At 41.5% G+C, this 26,658-nt stretch overlaps 1 protein-coding gene across 1 annotated transcript in view; it reads left to right on the plus strand.

Annotated features, from left to right (window-relative positions):
- The window catches only part of TBC1D5 (TBC1 domain family member 5), a 560,176-nt gene that overhangs the window by 315,489 nt on the left and 218,029 nt on the right, over positions 1-26,658 (plus strand). Inside the window, exons 12-15 of the mRNA XM_074984496.1 lie at positions 11,515-11,617; positions 18,022-18,110; positions 19,617-19,667; positions 19,767-19,836. Of these exons, the coding sequence (XP_074840597.1) occupies positions 11,515-11,617; positions 18,022-18,110; positions 19,617-19,667; positions 19,767-19,836 (313 nt within the window). The remainder of the gene's footprint in view (positions 1-11,514; positions 11,618-18,021; positions 18,111-19,616; positions 19,668-19,766; positions 19,837-26,658) is intronic.

A 26,658-nucleotide genomic window follows, 5' to 3' on the forward strand; every position in this document is an offset into this window, starting at 1 on the left:
CCCAGAAGGTATGTTTAGATGGCTCCTTTCTATCTCAAGCTTTTGTTTACATGGTCCTGCAGCTGTTTGGCTCATGCCCTCTCACACTGCCTGTGCTGAAATCCTCTCTTGCTGCAGCATAGGTGAGTAAAACTGCTGCTGTCAAACTATCCTTCACCCTAGTCGCTATTTCTGTGAAGAATCCCCAACCAGCTGCACCGGCCTCCCCAACATTCCTTATTCTCCTAGTTTGTGTTTATATAGGGATCATACATAATCCCCCCTGGTTGCTATCTTCTGAGCCTCCTCCCTGTCATTCCTGGCTGGATTTAGGTGCTTCTGGCACTTTGGTTCTTGGGGTTTAATTTTCTCACTCTGAAGTGAGCATTTACTTTTCAGAGCTTTGTTTTTGTCTTTCGAGGTTTCAATTCCTTTCTCCTTTAATTTTAGGGTATTCAATAATAATATTCCTGCCTTATCTCTTTTGTCAATTTTCTGATTACCCCACCATTTAATCAATTCCTCCTCTGGCCTGACTGCTGCATAACCTTGCCTTCTTAACTGCCACCTGCCAAATCCGCATGTTTGTACTCTTAAGTATTTTTGTGGGTTGACTTTCGCCTTCCCCTTGGATGTCATGGCTTCTGTCTGCCCTGACTGCTGACTGAGGATGTACGTCTTCCCCTTGGATACTGAGGTCTCAAGTCCCACAGATCAGTCATCAGCCTTATTTGGGAATGTATGTCTTCCCCTTTCTGTATACAGCTTGTACTGCTGTCTTAGTGCACACAATGCTGGCCATAATGGGACTTGTACTATTCGAAGGTGTATGCATTATGTGCCTGTCGGGGGGGCTTCTATCAGGACTTGCAATGTTACATACAATGAGGAAATGGGACCACCAGTTCACACTGCCTGCCGCCTTGCATACCCAGCTGGTCCGTGGCTTAACGCACGGCTCAGTTGTTTCCTGGTGGTTTGTCCATTCCCTCCGTAACACACCCCTTAGCTTAAACAGTATACAGCCCTCTGGTACTCGTCCCCCTTTTATGGGTGCCCTTTCTGACCCTTATGTTTGAATCACATACATCCAGGTTCCTTTGGTTTAAATTTGGAAAGGGGGACCAAGATGTGTCTGAAGGAAGAGCAAGACCCACATCCCTAGCCTAATGAGGTGGTAAAGTAAACATACTCACCTCTCTTGCATGTGCAGTCTCTGGCAACCATTCAGCTCACAAGCTTGGATCCCGGACGAGCCCCCAAACTGTTAAAGTAAAGTCTGGATACTGTACGTGAAGCAACAAAGGTTTATTACAACCAGCTGGTGGAGTGATTCTGAACTTGGTTAAGTTTCAGAGTGCACTGACCAGCACCAAGTTATGATTGGTTATATAGAGAGCTGATAGTCAGAGGAAAGAATAGAAGCAGACAATAAGGAAGTGAGCATAATCAATGAGCAATCCAGATGAATTAACAATCAATCTGGGAGTTGCAAAGAGTTTCCGTGCACAGTTTACAGAACATTTTATCTGTAAACAATAAGTTCTTTGAAGGGTGCAGTCCTCAAAATGGATGTACGAAGTGGTGATATCTCGTCTGTAATACACTGATGTTAAAGCAGTGATGTCTCGTTTGGCATCCTGATGTAATCTTTGCACAAACATGATCATTCGTGTTAGCTCTACAGAATCAAAGCAAGTGGGCAGTGCAGAATCAGAGCAGAAGTTAATGAAAGAATAGTGTCAGTCACCCTTAACTGTAGCTCAGTTCCCCTCCCCACAGGGTCCCTTCCTGGAATGCAGCTGCCTGCGGACTTATTTACATCAACTGGGATGCCCGCCCCAGATGGCTGGGGTGGGGAGCTTACCAGACTCCATTTTGAAACAGTGGTCCTTACAAATATCATGGCCTACTTCAGAGTTTTATCCCATAGGCTAGTGGAGCTGCTGCTGACTGGGCTGTTCATGTTGTTTGCAGAGCAGGAAGACTGTGTTTTTAAGCCTGCTCCAATCCCACCCTCCAACGCCCACTCCTTTTTCACGCATTGCTTGTTGAATTTTTATCCCACTCACTCATTATTATGGTAACAGGATCTGCAGCTTCCCAGTCTGGCTGCTGTCTGGATTTGGAATCCCTGAGGATTCTCAGCCTTAGTGCAGGTCCTTTCAAGTTTCAGATGCGTCCTTCCTTTGCAATAAGGCGGACCCTCAGAACTTGCTGTCTAGGGAGCAGTAGGTCTTATGGGGCAGTACAGGAGCAGTATTTTAAAAATCGTGCCACACAGGACTCTTAATTGCTGGCGTCAATATGTTTGCTTTCCTCAGAAGCTAAAATGCCTAGTTAAGGCACTGCCCAATACATTGCTTGTTGTCATTAATGCCACCAGTTTCAAGTCTCTTAACTCTATTCCTCAGTACTGGGTCATAGGGGCTCATATTTGAGAATTTCAAAGTATTTTTCATTATCTTTATAGGGTAACCAGAGTGTTGATGACCGTGTTCTCTCAGGTCTCATGATAATCGGTGTTGTTCTTCATTATTACTAGAGTCAAATGAATATGTGAGAATCAGTTTTTGTTTAAAAATTATTCTAGCTCTCATGGTTGTGGCAAAGACCCCCACTGACCCCCCACAGCTCAGAAACAGACGGTTACATGAAAAGAATCCCAAATTTGTCTTTAAAATTATTTCCAAATAATTATTGTTTCTAAATACTTAGGTTTGGCAGTATTATATCTATTTTGCAGATGGTTATGCTAAGCCGAGAGATAAGTGGCTTACACAACAAGACAGCAATACTGCCAGAAATAGAAGCAGAAGTATTTTACTAACAGGAGTACCTTATGCCTTCTTCACGTTCTACTTTATATGAAGCTTTAGTCTGTGGATAAGTTGTAGCATTTAGAGGCCTCGTTGCGCTTGGCACTATACAGTTTTGTCCACAATCACTCACTTTTTTCCAAGCAAATATTTCATATTACACTTCTTTGGGGCTATAATTTCTGGTGCTGGAACTGACACTGTAGACCTGAGATACTTAAACTGTTCCAAACCCTATCAAAACAAAAAGCAGTCAAGTAGCACTTTAAATACTAGCAAAATGGTTTATTAGGTGAGCTTTCGTGGGACAGACCCACTTCTTCAGACCATAGCTAGACCAGAACAGACTCAATATTTAAGGCACAGAGAACTAAAAACAGTAATCAAGGAGGACAAATCAGAAAAAGATAATCAAGGTGAGCAAATCAGAGAGTGGAGGGGTGGGGGGAAAGGTCAAGAATGAGATTGAGCCAAGTATGCAGACAAGCCCCTATAGTGACTCAGAAAGTTCCCATCATGATTTAAACCATGTGTTAATGTGCCGAATTTGAATATAAAAGCCAGCTCGGCTGTTTCTCTTTCCAAAACGGTGCGATAATTCCTTTTCAGTAACACACATACTTTGAGGTCATTGACAGAATGCCCCATTCCATTAAAATGTTGACTAACTGGTTTGTGGATCTGGCGTGTTTTGATGTCTGTTTTGTGCCCATTGACCCTTTGTCTAAGGGTGTTAGAAGTCTATCCAATATACAAAGCATATGCTAATATATTTATGGCTGACCTGGAAGAAGGATTCCTCAGCTCTCGTCCCCTATTACCACTCCTCTACTTAAGATACATTGACGACATCTTTATGATTTGGACCCATGGTACAGAGGCTCCAGAGGAATTCCATAGAGACTTTAACAATCTACACCCCACCATCAACTTATGCCTCAGTTACAACATGCAAGAGATACATTTCCTGGACACTACAGTACTAATCAAGGATGGCCTGATCAGTATCACACTGTACCGAAAACCTACTGATCGCTATGCTTATCTACACCCTTCTCGTTTCCATCCTGCACATGTGACTAGATCCATTGTTTACAGTCAAGCTCTTAGGTACAATCGCATTTGCTCTGATCCAACTGACAGAAACCAAAAACTACAAGAACTTTACCAAATATTCATAAACCTGAATTACCCACCAGGAGAAGTAAAAAAACAAATCGACAGGGCCAGACGAATACCCAGAGACCAGCTACTCCAAGATCGGCCCAAAAAAGCCAAGAACAGAACACCACTGGTCATCACCTACAGCCCCCAACTCAGACCACTGCAACGAATTATTAAAGACCTACAACCTATCCTTAATCAGGATGCCACACTCCAGAAGGCCCTGGGTGACATGCCTGTTCTCTCCTACAGACAACCTCCCAACCTCATGAGGATCCTCACTAACAGCCACAGTCTGTATGCCAGGAATACCAGTCCTGGAACCTTTCCCTGCAACAAAGCCCGCTGTCAGCTTTGTCCACATATCTTCTCTGGAAATACCATCAGTGGACCTAACCAGGTTACTCACAGAATCACAGGCACTTTCTCATGCTCCTCTACTAACATCATATATGCCAGCATGTGCCACCAATGCCCAGATGCTTTGTATATTGGACAGACTTCTAACTCCCTTAGACAAAGGGTCAATGGGCACAAAACAGACATCAAAACACGCCAGATCCACAAACCAGTTAGTCAACATTTTAATGGAATGGGGCATTCTGTCAATGACCTCAAGGTATGTGTGTTACTGAAAAGGAATTATCGCACCGTTTTGGAAAGAGAAACAGCCAAGCTGGCTTTTATATTCAAATTCGGCACATTAACACATGGTTTAAATCGTGATGGGAACTTTGAGTCACTATGGGGGCTTGTCTGCATACGTGGCTCAATCTCATTCTTGACCTTTCCCCCCACCCCTCCACTCTCTGATTTGCTCACCTTGATTATCTTTTTCTGATTTGTCCTCCTTACTTACTGTTTTTAGTTCTCTGTGCCTTAAATATTGAGTCTGTTCTGGTCTGGCTATGGTCTGAAGAAGTGGGTCTGTCCCACGAAAGCTCACCTAATAAACCATTTTGCTAGTCTTTAAAGTGCTACTTGACTGCTTTTTGTTTTGATAGTGTATAGACTAGCACGGCTTCCTCTTTGTTACTGTTCCAAACCCTGAGCAGCATCTGAGCCCCTGTCTCCCTGTCTATATATCTATCTTGCTTTTCCATTGCATATTTGCAAGTTCCCCCCATTTGTATGATCGACAGCAGGGTTATTCTCTTTCCAAAACGTGTGAATAATAAGTTCTGTGCTGCATTATTTCACATTGTATTTCTGCTCTCAACTGTTTTACTTTAGACTTCTTTTGCTGTTATCTCTGATTGAGGAAAAAGAAGAGGCTGTCCCAATACACATTTAAAACATAGTTCAGTTTTATGGTAAAAAAATGTTTGCACAGTTTTTTTGGATTTTTTTAAAAGAACAATCTCAAGCCTTGTACCTCACTATTTTTAATGTAATTGAAGCAAAAACATTTCCATGAGTAATTGAATAGAATTGATTTTGGCATGTTAATCTTTGATAATCTGCCCAGTGTTATAATGTTAAAGAAGAAAACCTGTCATATTTGGGTGATCACACCAAAACAGCAGCTTGTGTTTATATTTTCATACTCCTCGAGGTGGACAGTAAAGACATATAAATGAGTGTTTTGTATTCATTGTTCTTGTGTAATATACACAAAATATTTGCTTCTATGCACGCAGCCAGGTTTCACATATGCACCTATTCACAGCCTGAAAAGTGAAAACTTAAACACAAGGCATTTTTGAGAATTGTCAGTCACTACTGTGTGATTATTTTATTTACTAGAAAAATTGAGTCAATAATCATTCTGCTGACCAATTGACACTACTGTTCTGAGTAATCTTTTGAAGTGTTCTGCTATTATGTTGTCCAGTTCTCTGCACCACACCATACTCTGTTTGTTACTGTTTCATTCACTATTTCTTGCAAGTCCTGGAGCCTTCCCAAATAAAGACTTCTTTTAGCATGAGCTTCTTTTTTTGAGGAACATCCTATAATACTTTAATCCTTCAGTTTGGCTTCTTTCTGAATGTCCAAGCAGTACATTGTACGTGAATATGTTGCTTGCCACACACATTAATTTTTACATTGCCTTGGAATTCTGGGCAGTCGGATTTTCCCCAGCCCCTTGACATCATCTGTTTCCTGCCTGGTTCACAGTTCATTTTTCCTGTCATAAGTTTCATTTCTGCAAAAGTATGAAGTGATGGTACTTGGGTGATCAGGCATTTTAGAAAGTTTCAAGAGGACTAGGATAAATGGGGGGCCCACACAAGTATTTGAGGTGTAGCAAGCTCCCATTACACAAAGGATGTGAACATACTGGATGAAGTCCAGTGGAGGGCAACAAAAATGATTTAGGGGATGAAGCACATGATTTAGTAGAGACAGAGGGATTTGGCCTTATTTAGTCTATGGAAGAGAGTAATGAGGGGTGGGGGAGTGTGGGGGAGATTTGATAGCGGCCTTCAACTACCTGAATTGGTGACAGATAGCAGGACAAGGAGCAAAGACATCAAGCTATGGTGGAGGAGGTCTGTGTTGGATATTAGGAAAAACTATTTCGCTAGAGCTGTGTCTTCACGAGAACTCTCTTTTGAAATTTCGAATTATAACAATTAAACTCTAGCCTTTTGAAAGTGGGCAGCTACACACAAAAAGTGGATCAAAGGTTCAATCCGCCCTCTCAAAAGACCACTCCGTTCTTTCAAAAGGGAGCATACACACTGCTCAGGGCAATCTTTTGAAAGAATGGAGCCGGAGATGACTTGGGCAGGGTTGCGTGGCTGCCAGGCCCGTCTGAGGCCCACGGCCAGCTGCTTCCTTAAAGGGCCTCTCCAAACACCCCTGCCCTGAAAGAGCTGAGGCTTGCCGAATTGCCACAAGCACCGCAGAGCTCGGCATGCAGCATAATGGAGTCAGAACATCTGTTCTTGGCTTTAGACATGGATATCCTGAACATTGTGCTACAGCTGCTGTGCACAGTTGTTGTGGCCTCCCCTCACCTCCCTGGGGCCATGGAGTCCCCCCAAGTGTGGACGCCCCCCCCGCCAAGTTCCCCAGTGCCTCTGGAGCCACCTCAGCAGCTCAGACTGGGGGGAGCAGCTGGTGCTGGGGCAGGGGGATGATGCCAGATGGCTGCAGAACTTCCTCATGAGCCGGGAGACCTCCCAAGAGCTCTGCTACTGGCTCACCCCCGCTCTGAGGCACCAGGACATCAACATACGGCCTGCTCTCCCCCTGAGAAACATGTCGTGTTTTCTATATGGAAATTGGCCACACCAGACAGTTACCACTCTGTGGGGCATCAGTTCAAGGTGGGCAAGGCCTCTGTTGCAGCTGTCCTCATAGAGGGAAGGCAGGCCCTGTGTCACACCCCTGCCAATGGGCTCCTGGGCAAAGGGACCCTTAGTGGCATGGGCTTGAAGGGGACAGAGGCCAGGGAGTGGTGGCTGGGAACTGCCCACCACACCCTTACAAGAGTGCACGTCCTCCATCCTGTGCAGGATGTCCTCATGATCAATGCAGTGCTCCTCCTCAGAATCGTCTGCATTGGGGACCCGGACAGAACCGTTGGGGGATTTGCAGCACACGGCTTCCCAAGCTGCTTTGGTACCCTGGATGGGATGCGCATCCCCATCTGCACCCCAGCATAGCAATGGCCAATACATCAACAGAAAGGGCTACCTACCTCCAGGCCCTGGTGGATCCCAAATGTGCTTCATGGATGTGTATGTGGGCTGGGCAGGCCGGACACATGACACGTGTTCCAGAATTCCAGCCTGTGCCAGCAAATGGAGGCCGGGATCTATATCCACCAGCGGGAGCTCCCGGTCAGCGAGGTTGCTGTTCCACTCTGCATGGTGGCAGATGCTGCCTACCTCCTGCAGCTGTGGCTCATGTGGCCCTATATGGGCTGCCTCAACCCCACCCAGGAGGCCTTCAACACCCACCTCAACCAGGCTTGAAAGGATGGCATTTCGGTTTTGTTCATGGCCCTCAGGGCCGTGCCCCTGGGGGAATACCCCCCGCAAGGGCAACACCTCCGGTCATGAACATGGTGGCCATTGTATCATGGGCACATAGAGGTTCCCTGCCCATGTGGGATAGTCCCCGGGTGTGGTCTGGCCCTGCCTACCTCTCACTGCACATGCAGCTCATGGTGCTGTCTGTGGGGGCAGGTGTTTGACTGGGTCTATGGCTGGCTGAGATGTGTCCAGGCTAGAAACACTAAGCATGTGCATGGCCTGCTGGCAGCTGTGTCACCCCAGCCCCAGTAGCTGGGTTGAGCACCTTCCAGGAATTTACCAGAGGGTCCATTGATGAAATCTGGCAATGCCTGTCTCCCAGTTGCCCAGCTGGATGACCGGGAGGGCATGTGAATCATGAGGTCCCCCTCCTCACTCGACCACTCCAGGGTCGTGTCTGGCCCCTCTCTCTAACTCTGGCTTCCTTGTCCTGGTTCCTCCTGGGCTTCTTCCTTGAGCTGGTCTGCAACCATGTCCAGGACAGTGGGTGATAGGGAGCTATCCCAGGTCCCCAGAATGGACAGGAGCTCCCTGAGCAGCTGGCCTCATCCCTGACCCAGGCATAGCCCTGCCAGAGCTCCTTTAATTTACTCTGGACTTGGTTTGGATTGCACTCGGGGTGTCCTCTGGTGCTGAGGCCATGGGCAAGGCGAGCAAAGGACGTGGTGTTGTGCCACTTTACCCCCATCTCATGGAGGACCTCCTCCTCCTTCCAAAGTCCCAGTAGGTCTCTTTAGTTCTCGCTCTGTTCAGGTTGGAAACCATTTTTCTTTTCACCCTGCAGCTCCTGGGAGCCCTAAAAGGGCTCTGTACCCCCTGCGGTAGGTGGCTGCTTGCCATCATGGAGATTCCTGTTTTGGGGTGTGTGTGAGAGCATACAGAGAGCAGCTTACGGCTGTGCAGCTAGCACGCTTTCAGCTTCCTGCCTTTGGGTTTCTGGGTCTGTGTAGCTTTAAGAGCAGCCAGACACAGAGATCATAGAACATCACTGCTGTGGGCCAGGGTGTCCCTGCACTCCTGCTGGACAGTGCTATGGCAGACTTCTCTTTTGAGAGAGAGGGGTGTGGAGTGTCTAATGGTGTCTTCTTTCAAAAGAGAATTTTGAAAGGGGATGCTCTTCCTAATACAGGATCAGGGTAGGGATTTCAAAATCTGCACCACATTCCTCCGATTTTCCTTTAGAAACAACGCATTGTATGTGTAGACGCTCCTCATGTTCTTCTAAAAGAGGGCCAGAAATTTCACATTTATTTGCCCACGTAGACACGGCTTAGAAGAGTGGTGAAGCTCTGACGTATCATGGAGGGAAGTGGTAGAATGTTCTTCCCTGGAAGTTGTAGCTTGACGAAGCCCTGGCTGGGATGATTTAATTGGGATTGGTCCTGCTTTCAGTGGAGCATGGGATTCGATGACCTCCTGAGGTCTCTTCCAGTCCTATGATTCTAACTTCAGTGAATGCAACTCCAGCTATCTAATGATCAGATCCTAGAGTTTTGTGTGTCACTTGAACAATTTCCTAGACATCTTCATGACATAGTAAAACATTTATTACAGCAACCCTTTTAATAAAAAGTATTTTAAGAGTCCATAAAAGTAAGCACAGATTATTGAACTTCAATATATATATTAATTTCTACAATTACACCCTATCTACATATCCATTAATATGTCAGTTGCACTTTTTTAATGGCTTCCTTTGCCCATTTTTTAATCTTGCCCATGAAGCTCAGGACTGCAATAGTGATCTTGAAATAACCAGGATAGTTCTGATACTTCAGGTGCAGATGCCAACCTCCGTCACATTCAAAGAAGTCAAGCAAGTATGTTTTCATTAGTTGAGGTCTTCTGTTTCTTCAATGTTCCATTGTTCCGATATTTCAAATCAAATGCTTTAATCTTTTGTGTCATATGAATGCACCCTAAGCTATTTTGGAATCCTTTATTTCAGAGCTAATCAACCTTTGCTCACCAAGCAGATGACATTTGTAACTGGGGGTGTGATGATAGGTCACATTCTGTTTCCCAAGAACAGCACAGTCCCTGGTTTGCTGGATCTTACAGCAGCAGTCTGGGTACAGGAGGGATGGAGCTCTTCCACCTTTCTTTGGCAGCTGCTTTCCCATTTCCTGTCTCATTCATTCCATCTTCTTACTCTTTATTTGAACAAGGTATGGCTCTAAGGCAGAGCAAGTGTCACTTCAGGAAAAAGTCCTGGGACTTCCATTTTGCCCCTTTGGAAGTGGGCATCATATTTTAATATGGCACACTGTCTCTTAGATCAGATTTTCCTGGTCAGTCATTGTCTGTCTATGCCGAAAGAAGGGCACATGATACTTGACATGGATTTAATTAGAGTTCAAACTTCTTATTAGATGCCTGAGTCTACTCTGCAGGTATGAGTTTAGTCAACTCCATGTTCATTCAAATGACTACTCAGCATTTCCACCAACCTGACCCCCACCATCCTTCATTTTTGCTTTAGGTCCCTCAGACAAGCCATGGCTTTGACCTTGCCATCCACCCTCCAGCCAACCTACAGCTTGGGCCTTACCATGCACCCCTCTTAGAAAGAGGTGTTGGCGCCCTACAATGCCAATCATGGGATCCCTGAACCTTTCCTCATTCCACTCCTTTAGCCATCACCTCTTTTCCAAGTCCCTTACCAGCTTTTCATCTGATCCCTGCGTGCTCTGGAGTCCCTGTACTGGACATCTGCCCCACATTTCAAAAAACAAAACTTGTCAGCTACAGCCTGAACTCCCTTTTTTTCTCACCATAATAGTTTTCCCTGACATCCGATGGTGGCATGCCAAGGTGAAAAAAAGTCCACTCCATCTACACCAATATGAAAAGATTCCTTCCCAGACCCCTAAAACTGCCCACAGCAGATTGTAACTCAACCTGATGTTTGCACAATGAGGGGAGCGTGGGAGAGTGCTGCCTGGAAAAATGGTTTCCAACAGCAGGGCTTGCACCTTTTATAACCTTAAACCCTTACATTCCCAGGGGGATGGGTCAGCCTTGCCAAGTTGACTCTCCACTCCCCGCACCCAGCCACCCTTTTACAGCAGTGTCTGACCTCCTACCCATTCAGCATCTCATCCTCTCCCCGCTTTCCCTCGCTCTCCCACTGCTGTATTCCTCCAACATACTTGAGTAGTGTCCCCCCTGCTTCAGGCATGGTGCAACGATTTTCAATAGATGGTTCAACTTACCAATTTTTTTTGTAAGTAACCAATGTACTTGCTATTTTCATTCATTCTTGTGTAACCCTACTCTTTAATCATAGGATACCATACATTTGTTTTTAATATGTACTGACATGTTTGATATATGCTGGATTATAAGGTTCACAAAGTTTTGTTTTCAAAATAAACAACACAACTTTTTCCTTGTTTTTTTTTTCTCCCAGAACCCCAGTACATGGAGAAAATGGGTAATGGAGAATAGACATAATTGCTTACCTAAGACTGTTTATCAATGCCCAAGTGTATATCTAAAGTGTGAGGGAGTTTTTGTGAGCTCTGTGGTTGACATTAATAAAAAAAATTTTCTTTTTCCAGATTTCCTGAAATGCAGTATTTCCAGCAGGAGAGTGTGAGAAAAATTCTTACAGATGTTCTGTTCTGTTATGCTAGAGAAAATGAGCAGTTGCTTTATAAACAGGTAATGAAAATATCATACAGGTGGCATCCATTGACTCAACATTTTCTATAGCTCTTGACAAATGATTGAAACAATAATGTAGGTTTTATTGTATCCAAAGCTGTATCATAGTGCTAAAGCAATCAAAGAGCTACTTGTCAGCTGCACCGTAAGAAAAGTAACCTCATTCAAGCACATATGCTTCCTCCTCATAAGACATTCCCTCAAATTGTCTTCTGTAAACTGCTAAATCTTATCTTCCAGCTTTTCTGAACGTTTGACAACCTCTTTTCAATGAAAAGCTTTTCTGTGTTTAGATGAATATGGGCACCACAGTTAAAATATATGATACTGTAGAAATGTATAAATAAGGTGAAGGGATGATTAGAGATAATCAGACAATTCTACAACACACATAACATTTGAAATTCTTCTGTGATTTTTACAATATGATGCAGACATACTGTACATTCACTGTTTGGCCCTTTTACTTCCTACTGCATGACCAAAATATGATGTGATATAGTGGGTGCAACTGAAACGTTTTTAATCTTTTCATAACTGTATATAAACTGTAAGTTCCAGTATATTGCTGGACAGAATATCTACTCAAACCCGTAGTTATCTTCTTATTAAAAGGTAAAAGCTAAATTTCAACTGCACCCAACTGTGCATTCCTTTTAAGGGGAAAGGTAAATTCAGCATTTGCTCTAAAGATTTTTAAATGAGCATAATGCATGAGTGAATGAAACATAGAAATCAGAATATTTTTTTTACTTTCAAGTAATGTATTGTACTGTGCTGAGACTAAGAACTGAGTTACTGTGAACAAGAACTAAACTGTAGAGAAACTGTAGGTATACAGAAAATGATTTATGACAAGAATGCCAAGTTGTTGTAAGCCTACGAACAGTTAAAACATATTGTATCCTTTCACATATTCTCCAGCCAGTCCATCCTTAAGATAGGAAATTATTTGAGTCTCATGAAAGATCAGCAAATTTGAGTTGAAGTAGCAAGTTTTCAAGAACTGTCTTGTAGATGATATTGAAGATCAAATATATAGTTAACAAAAGTGGCAAATCTCTATCAGCTGGATATTTTCTATTTTTTGATGGCCTGTAAATAGAGAGCTTACCTTGTGTCATGGAGAGAGAAAAATTAGATCAGCAAGCTGTATTTTTCAGGGCGCTATTGTGGAAATACTCAAATGGTATTCAGCCTTGCTTATTTCTAGTGAATGTAACCCAGAGTATTTATGATGAGATGATGAGGGAGAGGGTACACCACATTCTGATTAATTTAGTGTATCATTTATTAAATAAGAAGTATAATTTCACTCTTTGATATGACTTGAAAGCACCTAATTGCCCCCTGTTCATGTTTAAAATCATTTAGATTCCTTACAGAGAAATAATACCTTCCTACGTAAGGCTTGAATATTTAGCCAGATCAAATTAAAAAAAAAACACCCTGAGTTTCATCACAAGCTGTTAAAGCTATTATTTTGTACTAGGTGACACCCCGTTTAACATAGACCATATTGTTAATAGTTATGGGATTTTATTGAATTAATGAGACTGTTATCATGTAGTAAAGTGTCTTGCTGAGTTAATTGAAACTGCAGAGATTATATAAATGGTATTAATGAACTTTGACTGCCTGATGCCTCAGCTTTAATAAAGACTGCTTGGTGGGCTAAATGAACATAGGGAGATAAAAGAACAGGTTCAATTTTGTGAGCCTACAGGCTGTTGACAAAGAAACTTCTTTTTACCTCTGTTTTTGACTGGTGTCACTTCAACGTTGCAGTAGTTTCAGAAGAAGGTTGCCGCAAGAGTAAAGGAAGGGATAAACATTGGAAAATATAGTGAATTGGATGATGAAAAATGACTAATATTTATGACAAGTGTTCAGTGCAAGAGTCAAGAACTGTGGTGCTATTCCAAAGTCACAAAACTCCCTTTCTTGTAACAATCTTTTTCAACCCTTTTTTCTTTATTGAGAGATATTTTCCACTCCCATCACCACTGCTTGTTCTCAAGATCTCCATTCTCCATATCCCCACAAAACTATTGTCCATAATAACTAGCTTTTCTTTATATTCTTGGCAGTCCTGGTCTTAAATAGTGATCTCCTCCAAAGCTGCCTCTGTCAATACTGTATCAAAGATTAGCTGACAAGAAGTACTGCATGTGTGGTGAGGTTATCATATCATTTCTGATCTCTCTTAACCCTGTCTAATACCTGTCCATGGCCATCTGCTCGTTCATGACCTACAGTTTTGCTTATTTTATTATGTATCTAGGAATGAAGCTACATAACCCAAAATAGCTTCATCCAATACAAAACATAGTGCTGCTCTGCTTAGTATTTAGGGTTGCCATTAGCGCATCACTTGTGAATTCCATGTTGGCTCCCAAGTGAACCACAAAATCCAATACAATTTGTTTTGATCTGATATTCAAAGCCCTTCATGGGACTGGGTCTAGTTACCTCTGAGATACCCTCTGCCTTTTTGATCATGATCTCTCTCCCATAACCGCTATATTCCTTGGTACAATGCAGCCATTAACTGGTCAGGGGAGATGCCTGCGTGATGCAGTAGACAATAGTTTTACAGGAACTAGACCTCAATTATGCATGTCAAGCCTTTAAGAAAGTGGTATAATAACTTTTAGAACAAAATACAAATGATACACCTTTCTCTCATTTTTACACACCAAACACCTACTTTTACAAAGACATAAACAAGCAAACAAAAATCTTTGATCTAAATTAAGCTATTTCACTAAAATGCTAGCATGAAAGAAAGTAAAAGCTTGTTGTTGTTAGTTCTAGGTTTAAATATGTGGGCAGCACCTGGAGTTTGTAATGACTAGGGTCTGAATAACCCTAGCTAGACTGCCAATTTCCAGGATCTGAAACTCAGTTATACCTGATGAGTTATGAAAATGGTCAAACTCACAGCTTTTAATTGAAACTGTTACTTCACTTAAAAACACACTTAATTCAAAATATCAGCAAAGTTTTACAATGCTTTCTTACAAATAGCAACTTGTATTTTTCGTGTGTGTGTGTACACGCGCGCGTTTCTATCTGTTGCCTTTGTTAGGAGGGTTCCCAAGTGTTTTTTAATCATTGCAAAGTAAAGTTTTATTTTACTGCTAAACATATTTCTCTTCCTTGTAATATTTATGTGTAAATAAAAATTTGCAATCTGTATTAGGGACTTCTGAGATTTTAACATCAGTGGATCTTTCATTTTCTACAAAAGCATCAGTATGCAGAGAAGTACAAAGCCAAGTGTATTAATTTTTCATTAAAATATGTAAAAAAAGTCATTGTTTCCTTCAAAAGGCTGTACTAAGTTTGGTGTCAAAATTCTAGCTCTAGTTAATTGAAGAGAAATAGAATAATTAAGATAAACCATTAGGTCAGCCATTGTTCGCTCATAATTGCCTTTGTCAATATAATTTTGAAATATATCCATTTCTATTTCATTTCTAGAAATACTGTATTTCTGGTTTTCTTTTAAAACCAAAGACTATTATAAAATCACTCTTTTGCTGTTGTTGCTCTGTGTCATAAAATGATCTGAATTCTGTCAACCCTCTTATTAACACTAAAAAGTCATAGTAAATTGTTGATGTTCTGTACAAAAATGTGTATATAATATGCTAGTGGCTTCTACAACCAAGTCAAAAAGGCCTAAATGTTTAAAGTGCTCTTTTCACCGAAGGTTCAGAGGTGCCTGTTTGAAATCCTGATATTTTTATTACCCATTTGCTTTGTTACAATTTTATATGGATAGTCACTTTATGATTCTGCTTTATTTGGCAGTTATTGTACTATAATATTGGGATATTGTGCATTATGCTGGGCTCTTATCATCTCTAACTAATTCTACCTTATGTCCTTTTACGTTTTACTCTGTAGTTTATACATTTTATTTTTTGATAGTCAGTTTGTGTTAAACAATCATTTTATTGGGGTCCTTGTTTCTCTTTTGCAATTTTTAATATATATGGGGTGGTAGGGCATTTAGACAACAGTAGGTTTTACATTCATGTTTAACTTTGAGGAGGTATGAAGTGAATAAAATTACAGCCTATTTAGCCTCCAGTTTATCTCATTAGTTTTGGCAGTTTTATCTATCTTCTTGTTTCTGGACCTCTCAAAAGCCTCCTTTTTCTTTCCCACTCCTATGCGGCAAGTTCATATGTCTCTCCCAAGCCCAATGGCGAAGATGAATGATCTTATCATAAATCTTGCCATATTTGATATTTTTCTTAAGGCATCAGCTCCTGGAATAATCAAATGCTTGCGTTTTTTAAAAAAAAAAAAAAGTCTAATGCTTATTGTTGCAGAGAAAGGCTTGAAAACATGTCCAAAGTGTGCCCTGAAAGCTCAGAAATTGAAAGGCAGAGAAGAAACCCGCCAAATTCATTGTTTAAAATCTTATGACTGTGGAGGGAGGGCTGACTTACAATTTTTAAACATATGGACATGGTAGCATTCAGCCTCCTGAAGTTCCTTCCAGCCCTAGGATTCTATGAACGTGTCTTATCATCTCCCAATGTCTCTATCCTCTTCAGAGGCCATCCCTCTCTCTCCAATATCCTGCTCATTTGTTCTAGGAGTGGGTAATGTAGAAGAAATTTCTTTTCAGCATACGGTGGTTGTTCTATTTTGGCATCCCTGCACTCTGAAGATGAGCTCCTCCTCCATTTATGAGGCTTCTTTCTGCTGTAGAGGAGACTCATTTGGTGGTTCTGGTTTCCATTTCATTTAACTGGCTGAGGCATACCCAGCCACATGAACTGCATAGTCTTGTGGCAGGAGGCTGGACTGCAGTTTAGTGAAGAGCTCAAGCAGGTGATTTGTGGTACTCTTTGTGTCAGATACTCTCCTGACAGGTGTGCAAAAAATCTGAATGCACTCCACGAATTTTTAGGGCACTTAACGCCGAATATCCAATTCTTAATACATATATAGTGGTCCCTGAAAAAGACTGGGGGGAGGATTGTTTGTGAGCTACATGCCAAATACAGTCAGAAGCATATTTATGAAATTACACCTTTTAATTTCATGTGTGATATTTTATCTTGCACTGCATCCGTTTCTGATAAGGGTTGCTGTATATATTTATTTATTTTAAAACTTAAGTCTGGGATCTTCAAAGGGGCGTAAGGGAGTTAAAGCTTCTTGGAAGAACCATTCTATGTTAAGTGCCTCTGGTTTTCAGGAAAAAAATCTTTTCAGATGTAACCTGAATGCAGTAGAAATGGGTAGAGGTTTGCTTTTCAGCCAAGAGGTGACTATTAAAAATCTCAACATATTGAGGTATTTCGCTGCCGATTATTTAATCCAAAACATTCATCTTATCTGGGATTTTGGAATGAGTTTGCATAGGACACTATCGCAGATTTCACTCCTAGATGTTCTTCAGTCAGGGTTTTGTTTTGTTTTGGGGGTGGGGGGCAGTGTTGCAGTGTGGATGCCAAATGTGAAATAGAACAATATTAATGTTTTGTCTTGTATTGGCTTACAAAGGTTTTAGTCCAGCATTCTCTCATCCATCAACATTTGTATTCTATCACAATTTTAGTTACCTCGGCGACCATTCATCATGGGTGTGGCCAAGCTTCCCATGATCCCATAAAGTTTGTTTACAGCCACCAGACCCAGTTATGAGTATTCTGTGCTGTTGTTTAGCTGTAATTTACCCCTAAGTGTCTTGTAAGAGCCCAGTAAGCAGTGCAAATGTTGGTAATGCTTCTAGACAATATTGACCTCCTGTGATCCAGCAATCGTCAGGTCTGAGAGTGCCAGACAAGACAAAATCAATCTGTATACATCTCTCTGCATAAATCTTTTAACATAAACATAATGAAGATATGTTAAAATAAATATTAGTTCTAGTCTCCATAGGCATGAATAGCTCATTTTCTAATCCTCCGAAGGATTGCCTTTGTTTTTTCCGAAAGCAACTGAGATCCCAGTTTGGGAACATTATCAAATAAAGGTCAGTTTATATTTCATAATTTGCCCTTATTGCAGATCTCGATATTGTACTTCATGATTGCAATTATCATAAATAAAATTCATATTTATGAACATAGATCTTGGAGTAACTGCCAGGTGCGGGTTTGTCTTCCGCTGCCAAATTGATGTCTGTCATGTTATGAAAAGGGAGAGTCACTCACTTCCCGTATTTTATAGGAGAATAAACACTTAGATTTAATCAGAATTTAAAACAAAACCCATTGATTAGGAATCAAGTCGAGGAATGTAAATTTTCTTGCCTTTCATTATGCTGCTGCTGTTAATGTTATTGGCTGCTGGATGCTGAGGTGGAGCATTACTGTCCTGGTGCATGAACGAAACATCTGACTTTACTTTTCTTGCCTTTTAATGTTTAGGGTATGCATGAACTTTTAGCGCCTATAGTCTTTATCCTGCATTGTGATCACCAGGCTTTTTTACATGCAAGTGAAGCTGCACAGCCAAGGCAAGTGTTATATGTTTATCCAGGTAATATAGAAATTGTCACATTTTTCCATATTATTGTAGATTTAAGAATTAAGCTGGATCTTCTGTAGAATTAACATTTTGGATTTAATATCTATCCAAATAGAACTGATGGTTAAGTTTTCTCTTACTAGTTTTTTGTTGTTTTCTCATGATTAGAAGATTAATTTTTGAGGTGCCCTCATGCCTCCATCAAAATCAAATGCAAGTCCTGGATAGGGTTTTTGGAAAAGTAATTCTTGTATTTTACTCAGTGAAAGAAGAGAGAGCGACCACCTAGAGGAAAAGTATCAAATTAACACCTATACATATACTATTTTCACTGCATTGTACAAGACCCAGCAGTTCTTGAATCTATGTCATTGTAGAGAGGAGACAGATCAGAGAAGTCTAGTTCAGGAATGAATGTATTGTTTAACAATATTTTCTTCTCATACATGTATATAATCCTATACAAAAATATTTCAGCGATCGATAATTAGTTCATCCCATACAATATTTTAATAGCTATATTAAGTAACTATCATTGAACTTTAAAATAATATTAAGTTTAGGCATTCTTTCTCTATTTCATGAAAATAGACTAACCATAAAGATTATAGCGCACATGATTGTGCGTCAGCTAAATTCAGATGCTTTTTATTCTCTCAGTCCATGAATGAAGCATGCTTGGTTTTGAACAAGTTGCCTGCCTAAATCACTTAGTGTTGTGCAACAATATTTTGCAGTTGTCTTATTACATTTGCTTTTGGAGCCCAGCTGCATTAATATAATTTAATTAGCCCTCTTATAACATAACCTCTCTTAGCAATACTCAGCAACATTGTTTAAAGTCACTATTAGCATAGAGGTGGAGGTTGCTTATGTGTATTTGTTTTCATTCAGTGTCTCTGTTTAGAAATCCTGAAGTTGCATTACAAGATGCTCTTCAGTGGGAGAAAGCTTGCAGGTTGCTCAGAATAATCATGTAATATGCGTAGCATCCAGTTCTATCCCCCCAATAAAAAAGGAGGTGTGTAGCAAAGTAGATGGATAAGAGGTACTGTCACTGATTAATCGCTGTTAAAATGCAATAAAAATAGAAGTTATTAAAGCAAAATAAATTAATGTTTTGATATTGCTTATTTGATCAGTAACCTTTTTGTTTTGTTTTGTTTTGGACAAACAGTGATAGATTGTGCAGTAATCAATTAGTCTAGATCAAGCATATTCAAATAATACATTGTGACATTCAGTAATTTGTTATTTGGAATAATTAGATGGTTACTTCATTGTAGCTCAGACAAGGCAGCTAATTTGTTTTTGATCTTTATAGAAAGGAAAGACTTCATTTGTTCAATGGAGTTACTCTTTTTAATTAAAAAAAGGCCAGTTTTTCTCATTTACACTTTATATGAAGTTAGTTTACTAATACATAAGAGCACATGGAGAATATTGACCAAAAAAAATATTCAAATATTGATTGTTCATTGTTGGCTGTTTTCAGTGAGGAAATGAAAGCTCTTTTGAACCCTGAGTATCTGGAACATGATGCCTAGTAAGTTTTAACAACTACCTGTTGTATTTACATTTCTTTTAGTGTTGTAGACAGTATATTATTTAACATTTATTTAAAATTTCTGTTTTTTCCCCTCAGTGCAATGTTCACACATCTTATGGAAACCGCAGAACATTGGTTTTCAACTTTTGAACATGACAGTCAGAAGGTAAATAACGTTGTGGAAGTATGTATTTATCGTGTTTGCCAGTGAGCATGCTTTAACAGAACAGAATGAAATCAGTTGAACGTTAGTCATTTCCTTGACCAGAGTCTGCAACCTGCGTCTCTTTGAGGACATCTTTGTGTATCCCAACACTGTAATTGCAAAGTTCAAAAAAAAAAAAAAAACCTCGTAATTTTTGATAAATGGTGAATGTAAACATATGTCATATTACAAATTATTGTGTGTACACCGTTCTTAAAATAGGGTTACAGAAAGTATGGTTTCACATTAAGGACCGTCTTGTATTCAAGTGCATTGCAGCTCGTGAATTATTGAGTTTTGGTTTTTTTAATGAATTTTAAAAAATGGCCCTTCTTGCTATTTTGGTTGCCAGCTCCTATCCTGTCCTAAATTAAAAATAAAATCCTTGTAGGTTTCCTAAGTATCCTTCCTCAGTAGTTATACCTTGTAGGTTGCCTCACTGGCAGAAATGCTCACATAGATTGAAGGATAACATTATAATTGTAAATCAGTTTACAATTTGATGTGCAATCAGATGGTCAGCAGACATTTGTCTTCAGCTTGTTCTTGGCAGAGACGTCTATCTTTTGAATATTTGTTGTCCTGACTTTTCTCTAGTGACAATGGTGAGTTCATGTGTTTAGGAATGATTGAATGTGCAAAATGGGATGGGGAGCGGCACTTTGTATGAGAAATGGCATTTCCTGTTAACTCAGGAAACTCACTGATAACTCAGAAGAAAATTGAATTCTAAAGGATCAGTGCTAGGGAACAGAATGACTGTCTTTTTACACATCTATCTACAATTTGTCAGGGGAAAAAAGACTCAGAGAGAGCGGTCATAGGAGATTTCAGTTTGAATAACATTAGTCGGAGTCTCCTGCTGCCAGTACTAAAATATCCTTGGAATTTTTAAAGATTATAGATGATAGTGTTGTTACTCAGAAAGTGTTGCAGCCAACAGGTTGGATTTCTTTATTGTGTGCCTGTGCCAAGAGAGAAACAGTACACACTTGATGTATATGTAATCAGGCAGCATGTTTATTATTAGATATCTGAGATTACCCAGTAGATTAAAGTGCACAGTGCCAGTAACCCTATGTTCTTTCAAAAACTACCTGGGAATTTCCACCAGCCCCTTGTCCTTTTCAATCCAGATTGCCCAACTAACCCATATCTGAGACCTTGCTGTTCCCCTCACCCCACCTGCCTCCGAACCTTGTAGGAGGGTTAAGTTAGGCTAAAGAAATGGTTTTTGGCTCCTTGCCATCCTCTTCATAGGAACCCCACACCTCCCACTCCCCGTTTTGTTACTTCAATCACAATGTCCTTTTTTAAGTCCTTTACCAAATCATTTATCTGGTCACTTTATACATTCCCTGTGAAGTGCACTCAGTGGACATTTGCTTAAGCTAATTTGTCACAACTCATTATTTAACTCATTTCACATCTTACATCAACAAAAACATCCTTGAAGCTGAGGTGGGGAAGCCGGAAAAACCTCCACTCCACCCTGGCCAGTATGTTGGTAAAGGAAAAATCCCTTCTTAGCTCCTCTGATAAAGGGCTGTTCAATGCAATGCCTCTATCAGGCCCTATCAAAAGTTGGTATTTTGTCACATAAAGAGGAGAGAGACTGAATGCTGTTTTTGTGTGCTCTGTAGGACAGGGCACCTGGGCTTGCCCCTTTTAAATCCTTCTGCTCTTTCACTCCTAGTCAGTGTCAGAATGCTGACACATTCTCCCCTTGAAAAGTCACAGCAAATGAATGCTGTGAGAGGAGAAAGAAAGAGCTAAATGTCTCATGACTAATTATAGGAAGACTCCTCCCTTGCTTTCCAGTATTACTTGTGTTTCAGAAACTGGTCTCATTAGACAAGAAAATGTCTGTGTCTTTCTACCTCTTGGGCTCTGTTTCTTTTCAATTCTCGGTCCTGTTCCCCCCGTGTTTGTTTCTTAATTCTTTCTTACTGGATTATGTTTTTATCTCCCTGGAGTCTTTTGGGGCAGTTTGTATGAAAGACATGTAGTCATTCTGTGTATGACCCAAACCCATTATTAAATTACTTCCTACAACTCCAGATTTGTGTTCGCTTGCTAACTTTTCTCCAGACCTCAGAAGGGTTATCAGAAGTCCAATAATTCGTCACACCAAACTATTGTTTTCTGAGTGCTTAACGGAATGCACTTAAACCTTTATTTAGGTGCTGCTCACCCACAATTCCAATGAAAGCTTCTGTTTTTATTTAGATGCCTGAATACAGCCTTAGGTGTGTATCTTTAGGCCCCAGTATAAACATTTTGGCCTCTGTTACCTGAACTTAATAAGTTACTTCCCTAAATATGAAATTTTAAATGATTGCCTGTAATTCAGGTGAAACACTTGTTATAAATTTTATTAACTCATTACACAGTTATTTCAAAGTGGTACTGGGAGATGTCTGTCACCAACTGTTCAGAACTCAGTTTACTAAACATATATTTGCTCTGACTTCTTAGTAAAACTAGTGAAGTTTGAGGTTGAATTTTACATTGAAACTACCTAAGCCAACCTAGAGAAATATGGTGCTGTGATAGGAACTAAAGGTTTGAATTGCCTTTTCCAGGATGCTGTGTGTGTGTAAATAATTAACAATGCAGAGCCTCTATATTAATAGCTAGTTGTGCATGATTTTGTTTTTTATAAAATGTATGATCTTTAACAGCCGTTTGTCTTTTACAGTAATGGCTTTGTGGGTTGGTTGTGTAATAAAATCTGAAACTTCACAAAGGAGGTAGAAGAAGCATGTGCTATGTGATACATGTTAAATTTTATAGCCTGTAACAGTTGGTTCCATTACTCCCAATTGCAATTAGAGGAGCTTCTTCAGCTACTGCATTCCCTAGTGGTTAATGAGAGAAACCTGGCTGTATTTTATATTTGTACATTGTCCTAGCCTCTATATTGCTACATTACTTTTTTTTTTCCTAACACAGATATGCATTAATTATACTGACATATACACTATACCAATCATCTTAGTTCACGTCACTTTAGGGTATATTGTTTTGTGTGGGAAGGGTTGGAGATGTTCTTCCTCGTGCTTGATCTAAAATGTTGAAATTGTATTTGTCAAGTACAGATTTCGGGCAGATGGGGCTCATCAGCCTGGGAAGGCCACCCACCTAGGAGAAGGAAACTCTGATGTAAAACCTCTGCTGCCTTGCAGCGATACCTAGTCAAGGGAGAGGCTTTGGGAGTAAACCCTGAGGAAAAATCTGGAGATGGAACCCGTAAGGCAGTTTGAGGTTGTGCTCAATCTCACTCTGGCAGCTCCTGCGATGACATTGGTGCCAAGCTGTACTGGCTTTCGCCTTTCCCTTGGATTACATCAGTGGCGCGGAGAGGAGAACCTGCTGCTGGGCGTCAGCTGGTTCTTCAAACTTACTTGCCCAGGCCTGCACCCTGGAGAGGACACTCCAGCATCGCTTTCTGAGCGGTGACACAACACGGGAAGCAGCAGTTACTGGTATTAAGCCACTGTACTCGATTGGCATAGAGTGAGGCGCCAGGGGTTGCTTCCGACGGTGGGAGAGGTCTTCGGATCTCATTGGGCAGCTACCGCCCGCCTCAAGCTGGGCAGCCTCCAGCCAAGTAGGTGCTGCCTCGCCACAGTCCACTTGCTCCTCTGGGTGTGTGGGGCTTAGGGAATCACCGAAAGGTGGATCGTTAACCTTACACCAGGCAAAACAAACAAGCAACAAAATAATCCAGCCTTCAGGCTGGGCACATGGAATGTGAGGACCATGACTCCGGGCCTTACAGAAGACCTACAGAGCATTAGTAACCCCCAGAAGACAGCAGTCATTAACAACGAGCTGAGAAGACTACGGATGGACATCGGTCCATCACAAAGAAAGACTTCCCCACAAAAGTCGGTCACAGGCGAGGTCTTGAAGGACAGAACCAAGCAGATGGAAAGCTGGGTGGGTCACTACTCACAGTTGTACGCCAGAGAGCCTGTAGTCACAGAGAGAGCCCTGAATGCCATCGAGCCTCTGCCCACCATGACTGAACTCAATGCTGAGCCCACCTTGGAGGAACTCAGCGATGCACTAAAAGCACTCTCTTCTGGAAAAGCCCCACGGAAAGATGGTATTCCCTCAGAAATCCTCAAATGTGCCAATGGTACCCTAGTTTCAGAGCTGCCTGGAATACTTTGCCAATGCTGGAGAAAAGGCAGCGTACCGCAAGATACGAGGGATGCTAACATCGATGCTGTCAACAAGAACAAGGGTGACAAAAGCGATTGTAACAACTATCGCGGCATCTCCCTTCTCAGTACTGTGGGGAAGCTATTTGCATGTGTTGTTCTGAAGAGGCTCAATGTTCTTGCGGAGGGAGTCTACCCTGAGTCTCAGTGTGGGTTCAGAGCTGAATGGTCCACCATAGACATGGTTTTCTCTGTTAGGCAACTGCAAGAAAAGTGCAAGGAGCAGAACAAACCAATGTATGTTGCCTTCATCGACCTGACCAAGGCATTTGACCTCATCAGCAGAAAAAGTCTGTTCGTGATTCTGGCTAGAAGATCGGCTGTCCCTCAACTCTGCTCAGCATTATTAGGGCCTTCCATGAAGGCATGAAGGGGACTGTCGTATATGACAGATCCACATCCGAACCCTTTGAGATTCTCAGCGGAGTGAAGCAGGAACGTGTGGTGGCTTCAACACTGTTCGGCATCTTCTTTGCAGTTTTGCTCAAATCTGCCTTCAAAACTGCTACAGAGGGCATCTCTCTCCACATGAGAACGGAGGGCAACCTCTTCAAACTGTCGAGGCTTAGAGCGAAGACCAGGGTGCTTACGAAGCATCTAAGGGAGTTCCTTTTTGCTGACGATGCAGCTATTGCTGCTCACACTCAGCAGGGACTGCAGTCACTCATAACTCGCTTTGCGGATGCATGTATGGAATTTGGCTTCACAATCAGCTTAAAGAAGACCCAGGTGATGGGCCAAAATGTGGGTAACAAGCCATCTATCAACGTGCTAGACTACGAACTGGAAGTCATCCATGAGTTCATGTACCTAGGCTCAATGATCTCGGACAACTTCTCACTTGATAGCGAGATCAACAAGCACATTGGAAAAGCCACCACAACGTTCTCCAGTCTGACGAAGAGAGTATGGGCTAACAGTAAGCTCACTGTACACACCAATGTGCAGGTCTACACAGCCTGTGTTTTGAGCACATTGCTGTACGCCAGTGAAACATGGACTTTGCCCTCAAAACAAGAGCAGCGGCTCAACACATTCCACATGCGCTGCCTTAGGCTCATGCTCAGTATCTCATGGCAGGACAAGGTCCCCAATAGCGCAGTGCTTGGGAGGGCAGGCACCGCCTCCATGTTCACCCTTCTCAAACAGAGGCATATGCACTGGCTGGGCCATGTCTCTCACATGACAGATGGCCAAATACCGAAGGACCTCCTCTTTGGCGAACTGGCGTCTGGAAAGAGGCCAAAAGGGCGACCTAAATTGCGCTACAAGGACACGTGCAAGCGTGACCTCAGCGCGCTCTCTATCAGTGTGAACACCTGTCATTCGCTTGCCTCAGACAGGCATGCCTGGAAACGGAGTGAAGGAAGCTCTTGTTATGTATGAAACTACCTTGGTGAAGGAAGCGGAAGACAGGAGAGCCCTCAGGAAGATCTGTGCCCGTGATACCAGAGCAACATCTGCCTACTGCTGCTCACAGTGCGGAAAGGATTGCCACTCCCAGATTGGGTTGCACAGCCACAGGAGACGCTGCTCAAATCAGTCCAACTGGGGCGCAAACCCATGACCCCTCGGGATCGAAGGATGCCTACTACAAGTACAGATATTCTAATTTGTTCTTGTGTCTTCTATAGGGCATATAGCACATTTTTGGACTCCTTGTACTATCTGTTTGTTTCTCTTTTGTGGTGCATCTACTCTCTGGGAGTTAGCATTTGTGCTTCAGGTTAAAAGAAGATGACTGAATCCTGGCTTTCATGAAATATTTTCCTTGGGTTATAGATTCATTACATCAGTTTTCATGTTATGGAGCTCATTTGTTGGGATTGCCAATGTAACATAAAATAGGAGTATAGAGTTCAACACAACGGGCAGTCTGCTCTCAACCTGTCCTTTTTACTTTTGAAACATAACATTTTGGCTGGTGGGGGTGCTTTATATTTCAGTGTCTTTCTGTTGGAATCAGTTCTTCCCAATGAGTTTTACATGATTTGCTCATTGTCATAAATATGTTGGAACAATTTGTATTGACTGCATGGATAGTCATTTTCATAGTGGGACTGGGGGAAAAAGCATACCAAATATATTATAAACATTTTTGTGCGTTTGGCTTGGGACACATGGAGTCTTATCTATGTAAATATGCCTTATACAGAGACACGAGTTACCTGACTGGTTTTAGAGATCAGCCGAGATGTTTGTGCAGGAAGTCAGTAAGACAAGCATGAATTATTCCTGTAGTGTACAGACTAAAAGTATTTTTCTTGTATTCCGTACACAGATAATAAACACAGTTTTTGGCATTATAATTTTAATATGCAGCTAATGAAATCTTAGAAATAGTCCCAAACAGAAGGAGAAAGTGAGCAGTGGAGAAATAATAGTAGACCTGTTTCTGAAAGACTAGTAATACTGGAGAGCAAAGGAGGAGTCTTCCTGTAATTAGTCCTGAGGACGTTTATCTAACTCTTCCGTTCTCTTTTCTCAGCATTCATTTGCTGTGACTTTTCAAGCATGTTCAGTTACGTTTACTGAACCCTCTCCTTGTCTC

Source organism: Carettochelys insculpta, chromosome 2 (genome assembly GCF_033958435.1).
Source record: "Carettochelys insculpta isolate YL-2023 chromosome 2, ASM3395843v1, whole genome shotgun sequence".
NCBI classification, from domain to species: domain Eukaryota; kingdom Metazoa; phylum Chordata; order Testudines; family Carettochelyidae; genus Carettochelys; species Carettochelys insculpta.